The sequence below is a fragment of the Brachionichthys hirsutus genome, chromosome 19 (genome assembly GCF_040956055.1).
Source record: "Brachionichthys hirsutus isolate HB-005 chromosome 19, CSIRO-AGI_Bhir_v1, whole genome shotgun sequence".
Lineage (NCBI taxonomy): Eukaryota > Metazoa > Chordata > Actinopteri > Lophiiformes > Brachionichthyidae > Brachionichthys > Brachionichthys hirsutus.
Genome location: NC_090915.1, coordinates 9300570 through 9313219, shown reverse-complemented (window position 1 = coordinate 9313219; position 12650 = coordinate 9300570). Strand labels below are relative to the sequence as shown.

General features: G+C 45.2%; 1 protein-coding gene across 1 annotated transcript; it reads left to right on the top strand.

The window, feature by feature from the left end:
- The first annotated feature begins 2671 nt into the window (after window positions 1-2671).
- Window positions 2672-8343, top strand: dusp4 (dual specificity phosphatase 4). Its single transcript, XM_068752857.1, has 4 exons — window positions 2672-3041; window positions 4116-4243; window positions 5545-5764; window positions 7955-8343. Exons 1-4 carry the CDS (start codon window positions 2672-2674, stop codon window positions 8341-8343), a joined length of 1107 nt encoding a protein of 368 aa, XP_068608958.1.
- Window positions 8344-12650: the final 4307 nt, after the last annotated feature.

Below are 12650 nucleotides of genomic sequence, written 5' to 3'. Positions count from 1 at the left end.
GTCTCTAAGCCGTCCATCATGGCTGTCCTCTCCACCGTCTTGTAGACCTTTCCTTTCATCCTCGCTGACAGCGGACCTTCTCATTTACACACATGTACTCTGTTTTACTCCTGCTCACCTTCATCCCTCCCTTTTCTAGAGCAGACCTCCACTCCTCATCTCTGGCTGAGCAGCAGGTAAAAAGGTGGATGTGGAATTGCAGCTCGCAGCTGGCTGACTTAGTATGAGAAGACTGGAAAGGAGGCTAAACAAGTAGCCCGGCTCGGATAATAAAAATAAAAATGGGTCAGTGGTAGTTGGCTCGGCTCACAAGTAAATATGAACGATATTTATAGGACTCTTGAACCCACACACTGTGGCGCCGACACCAATACACTCCTGAACAGGAACGAACCACAGCTTGTCGTGCGTTGCGTCCCGAGGTCATCACTTTTGCCGTCTGTCTATCTGTGTCATCCTTTCATTTGGTTTTTTTTCCTTGCTGGGTTGGATGCATTGGAAAATGGTTTTTGTTCTCTTAAATATTGCATTACCGTTCCCATTTTGCTGCAGGTCCCGAGTGTTCTATTTACCGAGCTACACTACAGCGCTGTAAAAAAAAAAACAAGATGAATAATAATCCCTCACGATGACGGACAATAATCGACACAGAGCGAGGGATGAGGGAAGAAAGTATCAAAAATATGGTTCTGTCTCTTGTTCACTGTGTTGACGGATGACGGCATGCAGGCGAGGGGCGTGGGGGGGGGGGGGTTGAGTGGTTGGATGCCAGAGAGCATAGGGAGGGAGGGAGGGATGACATCAGTGCAGCGTCTGTTTCCGGCCAATCCCCCCCCTCCCCCTGCTTGCTGGCTCCGCCCTCCCACACCTCTCCCTTGTTGCTACGGCATCAGCACCATCCCGCCTGTATGAGGCATTGTTTAGGGTAGTAATGTAGCGTGGTGTGGGTGTGTGTGTGTGTGTGTGTGCGTGTGTTATACCGGGCACTGGAAGCTGCAATCCAGCACAAGTGATCACTGGTTTTTCCTTCCTCAGGCATCAATCCTCCCCTCCCCCCCTCCCTCTGTCATCCCCCCCTTCTTGCCGGTTGTACCTGCCACTGTCTCGTCTTCCGTCTTCCATCACCTCTCCGTTTTGGCATTCAAGGTCCTTTGACTCATGATTTATTTTTGCTGCAGAGTTTTTGTGAACTCTTCCCACTTCATGTTCGCCTACAGCAAACACCACACACACACACACACACACACGCACACACACACACACACACACACACACACACACACACACACACACACACGTGCACACAGTGTGCGTGGGTTACAATTCTTTTCACATACACTTTGGATAAATACTTTTGCATGGAGGAGATTAAACATGTTGTTGCTTCTGTAGCTTTTACAGAGACCAGATCTCAACCAGAAACACGTGAGAGTTCTGATCAACAAGTTGTTACCGTGGTAACAACAAGGGAGAACATCTTGAATGAATGGTCTCCAGATCTTCTCCAGATATTAACTAATGGAGTGCTGAAGCTGCATAAACACCTTGTTACATTATTATGTTGGTTCTATTTTAAATGTACTTAAAGGGGAACTCGCCTCATTTAATACTTCTGAGAATATCCATTTAGCGACATCTCTAAAGTCGTTTATTCTGTGTTGTTCTCACAACAGAGGCTCTCCATTGCATGCAGACATTAGGATATAAATGGCAACATAAAAGTATCCGATGACTTCCATGTTGAAGGAGTAAATAAAACTGATATACGTTTGTGCGTCTGCTTCTTGCTCATCTCATCTGCTGCCGTCCTCCGTCCTCCGGTAACCATGGAAATGATCAACATGCAAATACCTGAGCACACTCACTAAGGCCGTCTGATAGAAAATGCAAATTGTATTTCCGCTTGTAGGATTACACACCCACAAAGATGCAGGCACACACACACACACACACACACACACACACACCACATGCACACACACACACACACACACACGCACACACACACACACATGCACACACACACACACATACAGATATTCGTATACCCACATACAGCCAGACTGACGACTGATTCTGAACCTTCAATTAAAAATAAGCATATTTGTGCAACAACAACAACAACAATACTTTAAAAAACTGGTTTGTTTATTTGTTAAATGCAATCATACTCATAACAATTATGTTTTGTGTGTGAACACACACACACACACACACACACCAGGAATCAAGACCATAATTATAACATAATTAAATGTGGTCCGGAACTGGTTTAGTCATGAGAGAGAGAGAAACTCCGCTGCAGCCTCATGGGGGGTGGGGGGGGGGGGGGGTTATCTCCCTTCCCCTCTCTCCTTTCGTTGATGTTTTTTTTTTGTTTTTTTTGAATGGACAGCAGAGGATGGAGGGGGACGCGAACCTGGATGCCTTCTGATAGGCTGCTATCTGTTTACGTCATCTCCGCCGTGACGCGCAGCGCCCATTCATAAAAAAAAAAAAAGGGAGAAAGCAGAGACAACCGAGAGGAGGCTCGATCACAGCGGGAGAAAAGGAGGAGGTGGTCGGACTCGATGTGCGGTTACAGTGCGTGGACTGATAGAAGCTGAAGGTTCGGATCGGGGACAGAGGGACAGCGGGACAGCGGGACACTCAGCCGAACGCACGACGCGCGATGGAGGACCTGGGCGAGATGGACTGCCCGGTGCTGAAGCGGCTTCTGAAGGACGACAGCGCCAAGTGTCTGCTGCTGGACTGCCGCTCGTTCCTCGCCTTCAGCGCGGGACACATCCGCGGCGCCGTCAACGCGCGCTGCAACACCATCGTGCGCCGCAGAGCCAAGGGCTCGGTGCTGAGCCTGGACCGGATCCTGGCCGGGGACGAGGAGGTGCGGGGCCGCCTGCGCTCCGGGATGTTCTCCGCCGCGGTGCTGTACGACGAGAGGACGCCGGAGTCCGACGCGGTGAAGGAGGACAGCACCGTGACCGTGGTGCTCAACGCGCTGTGCGGGGACTCGTCGGGCGTGCGCGTCTACCTGCTCAAAGGTAAGATGCGCCGCGCAGCGCAACAAATACGCAACAGTAAAATAATCTGTATTTTACTGTTAATTTTGACCTTTTAATTGGGATTTTATTCTAATTAAATAATTACTTTATTTTAGGCCAAAAATAAAGATGCGCAATCAGAATATTATTTCCCATGATTTGACTGATTAATGATTATATTTATAGGCTTTATGATGAATTTGGTAAAAATAAAAGGAGATTAAAAACAAAACAAAATGTTAATGTTATCAGTAGGCAAGTTTATCTGCGTCACGGTTCGTTTTATTTTTCCACCCATCGTGATCAACATTATTTTATTTTCGTTCATTAATATAGTGAATATTCTAAGGAAGTCAATTACTCAGAGATAATTATATTATAAGTAGATCATTCCTTTTCTGCGGTGGTGTATTTGCATTAAAAAAAATTATTGTATTGTGTTTTTATTTTTTTACAAAACATTCACACACAGACCAATAGCTGAGCTGATGATGCGTAGTAGCCACATCAAACCGGAGGGACTTACAGGAAATAGTCTGCTTCACCTAAATCACAGATGGGGAAACTGTAAAATCTAAAATCACCACTTGATTTAGCCGACAGACTAAATTTGAGACTGCAGAAAATCTGACAGCCGAAGCTCCTGCAAGCTGTGGTGCACGCTATAAAAAAAAAAAAACCCATTGTGTCCATCCTGAAACCTTGAATCGCAGGAGTGTATAGCTTCTATTGACAGTTCCCCGGTTAATCCGGTTTGATCCCTTAGGTGGGGAGAGCAATGGTCAGCCTGCAGATGTATACATAAATAAAAAACAAAAGAATAATGGATTTGTTTCCAAATCCACGGCAGCAGATGCGGGACAGACCGTGTCAGGGGTCGGTTTACAGGCTCGCTGAACGGCCCAGAATAAATCCTGCCGGAGACGGTGTTTGGGTCCGTTGTGTTGCATCCATTAAAAATATTCTTTATTTCTATTGCTATCTATCTAATTTAAGAGTATTTCTAATGTGACATTTAAATGGAGTGAAGTACCATATTTGATGTGTAACGTCTGCTCATCGGCTCTTTTCCAGGCGGCTATGACAGGTTTTTCTCAGAATACCCGGAGCATTGTTTAAAGACCAAATCCTTACCGCCTCTGGCCAGCCAGTCCAGCGTCGACTCTGCGTGCTCGTCTTGTGGGACGCCACACAACGACCAGGTAAGTCATGACAGGACACACACACACAGACACACACACACACACGCACACACCTTTTCAGCCTGAAAAAAATACCTGCAATTAGATTATGCTCATCACGCTGTCGTGTTTTCATTCATAAATGTTTGATGAGGTTAACTAATCGCCTAATACCGGTAAGTTCACTTGCCTCCGTGTGCGAACACAGCGAGTTTCTAAGAATTTCTCAGCTCGACTTGAGGTCAAAGTTCATCATTGATTGGCATCTGCATTACTTCCTGTGGCCGGGTTCTTGCTGTTAAACCTGCAGACGTTCCACGGCCAAATGGCGTGGGAAAAAAAATCACCTCGTAGTCTGAGCCTCGATGTTGTGTTGAGATAAATGCAAAGCTTTCTGTTGCCATGTTGAAATGGTAGCTAGTCGAGTAACTCACTCCCCCCCCCCCCCTCTTCTCACATTGCATCTCTTAGCGGTATTGATCACTTCCTGACGCTCGCTGTGTCACCGAGTTCGTCAGCGGCAGCGACACGAACAGTCAGAGCGTGCATCAATAAGCCTCACTACCGGTTTGGAGCCGCCATCCGGATGAGGCGTTGACCCAAAGGGAGCACAAGCTCCCACGTTAGACCCCCCCAACCTGAGACCCGCAATAAAAGAAACTGACCACGTGTGCATTTAAACATATTTACACGTTTGTGTTCTCCGCTTGATTCTCCAGGTTTATAGTGTGTTGAAGTGACAGAATGTACTGCATGTACACTGTACTTTAAAAAAGTTCCTTATGAATATAGAGCCAGGCATCTCGGAACGTTCAGCTGATAAGGGGAAAGCACATATTGTTCCCGTGAGAGGTTGCCAAATGACGAGCAACAAGTTCATCCGTTTTACTGCTGAATCAGAACCGGTCATTATTTTCCACTGGATTTCGGTGTCAGCCTGTCCAGCAGACACGCAGCGCTCCTGCTACTGAATGCGTCCCTGTGTGTGTGTGGGGGGGGGGGGGGGGGAGAGATCGGCGTGAACCAAACCGAATGGCTCGAATCCAATGACCCTGCGTAAATGATGCCGATAACGAGCTGCCGCTGTTGGATGATGTGATTAACGGAATCCAGCCGGGGTTACGCTCACACTCGAGTCATCTGGAATGCGGCCTCGGCGCTCCGTCTTTGTGGCGTGAGCAGTGTTTCCATTCAAGTACATTCTGACCAATATGGCCGCACAACATATGTGGCATCAGGAGATATTGCTCTCACTGAATCCAACAGGCTCTACTTCTTCTCATTGCTGACGTGTGTTTGCCCCTCTGACCTCTTTCATCCAGGGCGGCCCAGTTGAGATCCTCCCGTTCCTCTACCTCGGCAGCGCGCTCCACGCCTCTAAGAAAGAGGTTTTGGACGGCATAGGAATCTCGGCCTTGCTTAACGTGTCCGCCGACTGTCCCAACCACTTCGAGGGGACGTACCAGTACAAATCTATCCCTGTGGAGGACAACCATAGAGAAGACATCAGCTGCTGGTTTCCGGAGGCCATTGAGTTCATAGGTCAGTGCAGTCCATGTGTGTGTGTGTGTGTGTGTGTGTGTGTGACGCTTGTTTGCGTGGTAATAGAATGGAATGAATGGATTACCAAGGCGGATGACAATAAATAAAATGAGCGTCCTTCAGCCGATGCCATGCTTGTGTCAAAATAGTTTATTAATTGGGCCGGATTTCTAAGTCAAAGTCATTTTTGACGTATGAAAACAGAACGATGCCCATCCCACCAAGGTTCAATGGTCTTTTCCAAAATCTAACCCCCCCCCCCCCCCCCCCCGAATTCAACATGGCTCATGTAGCTCAATCTCAATCGATCTGGATCTGATTCTAATCCAGATGAAATTCAGTGGTGAGATAGAGGTCAAATTCTATAAACTAAAACCAGTCAATAATCAACTGAGATATTGAGGAACACATTTTAAAGCTCCATTTACTGCAATACTAGAGAAATTTTCAAAGACAAAATGCCGGCAAAAACATAAAAAAATAAAATAAAATAGCCACCAATCAAAGCTACATAAAGGGGAACGAATAGAATAATGGCAATAATTTGATTTAATAAAAAATAAAAAGTGTTTGCTTTCATTTTGCATATCCATACTGCTTGTAGCGTGTGTGTGTGTGTGTGTGTGTGTGTGTGTGTGCGTGGGTGGGTGGGTGGGTGCTGGTATGCGTCATACCCTGACTCATCTGCTGTGATGGCGTTACCTGAAAGCTGTCAAAAGGACTGAGGAGAAGCTTGTTAACAGTCACGTGTCAGAGAAAAGCTGACATCCCAGAATGAACTGGGGAATTTAAAAATGATGTGTCCGGCAGTGGTGGGAAAAATCACATTCATTTAATTATGAGAAGGAAGAAAAAACCAATCAAGTCCCTCCATTAGCTTCAGATACTGTCCTCCCACCCAGCAGCATCATGATGTTTAACTAAACATTGGAATATCAGTTATTGGAAATGTTTCAATCAAACAATCAAACAATTAAATCTGGTTATTCAAGTAAAGGAAGCAGCATGAAAGAGCCAAAGACAGAAATAGGACAGGGGGAGGAAGTGTGAAAGAGGCTGATGAATTACATTTTTTGCATTTTGTGTTTCAGCTAAATATGATTTCCTGTTCTCTCGCTTTGAGGTTGCTTACTGGTTAGAGTTAGCTGCAGGCCTGAAGCTGTGCAGAGGAAATGAAAAGAGCTTCAGGGGACGAGTCACTGCGCATCCGTCGCATTCAAAATACCGGGTGGCTCAAAAACATTCTTTAGCTTCAGTCAAGATATCATATTGTTCTATTGCAAGCGTGATGAACTATCAAGAATACATTTGAAATGCAAAAACCCAGAAATTAGATACTGAGTCAGTTTCTGCTCAATTAAATTATTCTGAATTGCATTAAAATAAACTTGAAAAACCTCCACCAAGCAGCTCACTCCCCTCCTAATTGGATTTACACCGTCCACATGGTGATCTGGATCATCATCAAAAGGTTCTGGATTGTTCTTGGTATCTTTGTACACTTCAAAATACATTCAAAATACCGGGTGGCTCAAAAACATTCTTTAGCTTCAGTCAAGATATCATATTGTTCTATTGCAAGCGTGATGAACTATCAAGAATACATTTGAAATGCAAAAACCCAGAAATTAGATACTGAGTCAGTTTCTGCTCAATTAAATTATTCTGAATTGCATTAAAATAAACTTGAAAAACCTCCACCAAGCAGCTCACTCCCCTCCTAATTGGATTTACACCGTCCACATGGTGATCTGGATCATCATCAAAAGGTTCTGGATTGTTCTTGGTATCTTTGTACACCCACCATGAAAAGTAAAAGTGAATCAGTTGATTTTTAACTGATTTCTGAATCCATAAATTGAGTTTTTACTGTTAAAATTTAATATTTTTTCCCTGACCTCATTCTGGATCAGATCCAGAAGACATTTTTCATGCATCCGGATCGCTCGCAAAATTGAATGGCATCTAAGTATAGACTAAGATCCATCCAGCAGTATTTCCAGAATTCTGCTAGCAAACAGACAAACGGCATCAATAACATTTTTACCTCCTTGGCGGAGGTAAGAATTAAAATTAAATTAAATTCCCCAAATATCAAAATGAGCTCGTGACAGATTTGTATTGTGTGAGAAAAAAAAAAAGCAGGTTTTGATTTCCACCCTGTAATTCCCGTCTGTCCTCTGTTCTTAGACGCCGTGCGGGACTCCAGGGGACGGGTTCTGGTCCACTGTCAGGCAGGCATCTCTCGCTCCGCCACCATCTGCCTCGCCTACCTGATGAAGAGGAAGCGGGTGCGTCTGGACGAGGCGTTTGAGTTCGTGCGCCGCCGCCGCAGCATCATCTCCCCCAACTTCAGCTTCATGGGCCAGCTGCTGCAGTTTGAGTCGCAGGTCCTCGCCACCTCCTGCGCAGCCGAAGCGGCCGCCACGGCGAGCCCGCTGCTGGTGCCCAAGTCCACGACCAGCACCGCCTCGACGTCCGGCACGCCCAGCTCGCCGTTCATCTTCAACTTCCCGGTTTCTGTGGTGAACGCCGCCTACCTGCACCACAGCCCGATCACGACCTCACCTGGATGCTGATTGATAGCCAATCACAGCCAGCCGGCCGGCCGGCCCTCCCTCCCCGACAAACGAACAGCACAGACAGGGCTGCGATGGCTCGGGGGGGGAGGGGGTCTTGCTGACCCCTGCACATGCTTCCAAATTGAGATGAGATGTATCGCGGTGCCTGATCCAAAACGCCGACACTCCTTCCACATCATCAGAACCAGGCGGAACAAAAGCGTTACGGCGTTCAGCACGTCTTTCGGTGAAACCGTTTGGATGGACTGAAACAACAACAACAACAACAACAACAACAACTCCGACCCAGAAAGGAAGGAGCAGCAGCGCACACACTGCCTCACGCATCCATGACTACCGTCTGAATAAGCTCAGTATGAAGACAGGCTCTGTTGCTATGGAGACAACGGGCCTTTAGGAGAGGAGATGGACACAGGAAGGAAGGGGGAATTTTAAGCACCCGCTCGTTCCCCTTTGCGTGTCCGTCCTGTCGTCGGACAAAGGGGAGGGGACGGTGATAGAAAGCAGGAGCCCCTTCAGTGACAGGTGCTCGGCCGGCGATCTGACTGGAGCTTCCTGTCTTTCATACCCCCCCCCCCCCCAACACAAACACCTTCCTCTCCTCTCATCTCCTTTTCAGCCTTTTATATTCCTTCCCTCCTCCTCCTCCTCCTCTCATCTCTGCCTCTCATCTACAGCCCCCCCCCCCTCCTCTTCTCACATCCTGCTGAAGAGAAGCTCAATAAATAAAACAAGACGCCAAATAAAGACCAGGACCGGGAAGCTTCATCTCGTCCGCCTGATCAGTTTTGGATCAGAGGCTGAACTCTGAAGTGCAGAGGAGTCAGGACAGACACTTAAAGGACCATTCCGGTGGTTTTTTTTGTATTTTTTTTAAATCACTTATTGATGATTCAGTCTTTAAAAAACATAACTTTCATTTTCTGCAAGTTTGAACTGATGGTGCATCTAAACGAACTTCCATGGGACGCTTTGGGCTAACATGTTGTTTGTGCCTTGTTCATGAAGGTATCCCACGGGTTTAAGGCATCCCTGGAATTTTCACTGGAGCAGTACTTTATTTCTGAGATGCGAGAGAGCAGTCTGCTTCGGCTTCTGACCAGGCTGAGCAGTACGGTGTGTGCTGGACAGCAAAAGGCACAAAGCCCCCCCCCCCGTGGTTGCATTTGATAACCAGGTCTCAGTTTATGCACAAAGCAAACTGCACACACACACACACCTTTCTCTGTTTTTAAAGATTGTTGGCACCTATCTGTAGCACTTTGAAGTGATGCAATACTGTATTTATAATTTAGGGTTGATTTGTACATCATGGTGATGGTGAACTTTGCATAAAGATTTTTTTTCCACAGAGAGAAAATAAATGAGTCAATCAGTAAACAAAAACGTAATACTTTGTAGACGTCTGCGTGGAACCTGTCTGTCTGTCGGCCTGTCTCCCTCTCTGTCCATCGGTCTAGACTGTCTTCTTCTCATCACCATTCTTTACCCATCTTGGCAATATGAGTCCTCCACTTGGACATGTATGAAGACATAAAACAAGTTTCTTTCAATTTCATTGTGGAATGAATCATCTGTGCATTTATTTATTACTGAAGCTGAATAAACGACGTTCTTAAATAAGGTGCGTCTGCTTCATTTCTGTTGCGCCGTGTAAAGACACACAGTCTGGGGAAAGGTATTGATCCGACCCAGCCTCAACTGACGGCAAAAGATCCATCCTCTCAGTCATGTGATAGAAATATATGGACAACATGAAATACCAGGAACCCCTTTGACTTTTTAAATCATAGCTGGTAAAGAAAGGACAGCGATCCTGCAGTGACATCTAGTGCCGAGAACATCTAAACGTCCTCCTGCAGCCTGTTTCAGATCACAGATTGGAGTCAACCCGCCACAGCGAGACGCAGCAGGAGGCACAAAACTGTGTCTCAGCACCATCAGAACTGGACGTCCCTGATCCAGGAGCTCCTGCAGCAGGAACTATGCTGATGTCAAACCTCAATGAGTGTGAGGGTTGAGCCATGTCATTAAAATGACTAAATAAATTCACATTTATTGTATGTTTTCAGGGTATTTTTTGGGATCTGACAGCTTTGTCCTGGTCTTCCTCTATCCTTGTTTTATCTTCATTTCTTCAGACTCGCAGACTCTTGGTCGAGGTGGGCGGCATCTCCAGTCAGATCACAGTTCATTGGTGCAGCAACAGGGAGCGGAGCGTGTCACCCTTTAACCCAAATAAAGGAAGAGTGGGAGGATGGGCTGGAGCACAAATAATACGACTCTGATTCACTCTTACTTTTCGTGGTTGGTGTATAAAGATTCCAAGAAGAATTTAGAACCTTTTGTTGATGATCCAGATCACCGTGTGGACGGTGTAGATCTAATTATGAGGGGAACGAGCTGCTTGGCGGAAGTCTGCGCTCTCTGCGCACTTTTCTTGTGATGGAGAGCCTCTGTTATGAGAACAAAACACAGAATAAATGACTTTAGAGATGTCGCTAATTATATATCCTCAGAAGTATTAAATAAGGCGAGTGCCCCTTTAAGCACATTTAAAATAGAACCAACAAAATAATGTAACAAGGCGTTTATGCAGCTTCAGCACTCCATTACTATTATTAGTTACCATTCTTTGGTTCTGACAGTACCATTGTTAGAGACCATTCATTCAAGATATTGTCCCTTCTTGTTGCTACCATGGTAACAACTTGTTGATCATAAACAGCAGAGGAAGGAGTATGAATATAAAATAAGGCTGTTTAAAAAAAAATATCGACATGGACAGCCTGATCTGTGTTCGATTACAAATATGTAAAGTTGCTTCCTGTTCTTGATTTAATTTATTCTGCCTCCCTTCTTGCTGTAGCTGTTTTAGAGGCTTTGTTTGATGCTGCTGCTGCTTCTATTGCCGTTATGCTCCGAGGTGCTTTAAATACGTATAGCATTCGGGACTACATGACTGTAGAAGAACAATGAAAGTCTTAACCCTGAATCGTTTCTTTGGACAAAAACCAATCCTTAAATGAAACCACTGGACTGTAAAACAAGGCGGTCTAAAATCTTTTATTGATTTCCTTCTGTACACGAGCGAGTGTTTTCTGTTCCACATCAACGGGTTGGTAGATCCGTGTACAGTCAGCCGAGGAGGAAATGAGTCAAACTGGTGACTGTCGGCAGGAGGTGAAGAGAACACTAACTCATCATTCTCTCTCTCCCTTTACCAGCTTTAAAGACCACTGAGACAGAAGAGGGAAAACATGATGTAAAGAACACGCCAGGAAAACAATAAAAATCAAACCGATAAAAAAAGATCCATCATGGAGTTGGTTTATTTACAGTCTTATTTAAAAGAGACATTCATGGTTAATATCAGTACAGTACAACATATAATATCATACAGTACTAGAAACCCCTCCTGCTCTGCATTCAGTGGAGCAATGTCCATAGTCAGAAAGTCATTCAAGTCAGAAAGACGGTCCTAAAAATGAACCCAGTTTTATTAATAAGGCTTGTGTTTTCTGTGAAAAGCCAAATTTTTAAAAACAATGGACACTGACCAAGTAAAACATCTTACCCCCCCCCCCCCCCCCCCCAAAAAAAAATGGGGCAAAACACCCAACTGTGTCTCAGGGTGGAAACTTTTTTTTTTTTTTTCATTTCAAGCTTATTAGGTTTCCTCATCTCCCCCCCCCCCGTTCCCGGCTACTAATTCTTCACTATAATTAATTGTAATTTTCATTTCCTCAGCAAATCTGTGTAATTTGCTAAAATAGGCTTCTACTCAGCAAGGATGACCAAAGCCGAGAAATCAACAGATTTAACGCTCGTGTGCACTTGGTGGGGAAAATTACGTCCTCTTTAGCTAAAATCTGATCTTGTAACAGACACCGAGAAAAGCTTTCCTGACTTGGTGTGACCTGATAATCACTCGTTTCTGAGTGATTTCAACGCATTCCATCAATCCTAAAAAAAAAACAACCTTTAAGGCCATTTCCCTGCCGATTACAAACACTTTCAAGAATCAGCACCATTTGTCCTGAAATAAGAAGATAAGAAAACAAGAAGCTCCACGCTGTGGTGTAGTGTCATCCATTACAAACGGCCTTCTTAAATAATCAATAGAAACTTAAGGTAAAACAGCAGATCTAGTTTACCACATGTTGTGTGAGGAGTTTACAAAGCCGTCATGATGCAACGTGTCACCAAAAATGGTTGGAAAAGGCATATTTATGTACAACATGGTCAACCTGCAGGCCTCTGGAGTAGAAACATCTTTTCTAGAACTGGAATCACCGCTGAAC

Excerpts from the sequence above, each read along its gene's own strand:
- dusp4 (XM_068752857.1), top strand. The coding sequence starts at position 2,672 with ATGGAGGACCTGGGCGAGATGGACTGCCCGGTGCTGAAGCGGCTTCTG. Across the intron at positions 3,042-4,115 it reads GCGCGTCTACCTGCTCAAAG|GCGGCTATGACAGGTTTTTC; the intron begins GTAAGATGCGCC and ends GCTCTTTTCCAG. Across the intron at positions 5,765-7,954 it reads GGAGGCCATTGAGTTCATAG|ACGCCGTGCGGGACTCCAGG; the intron begins GTCAGTGCAGTC and ends CTCTGTTCTTAG.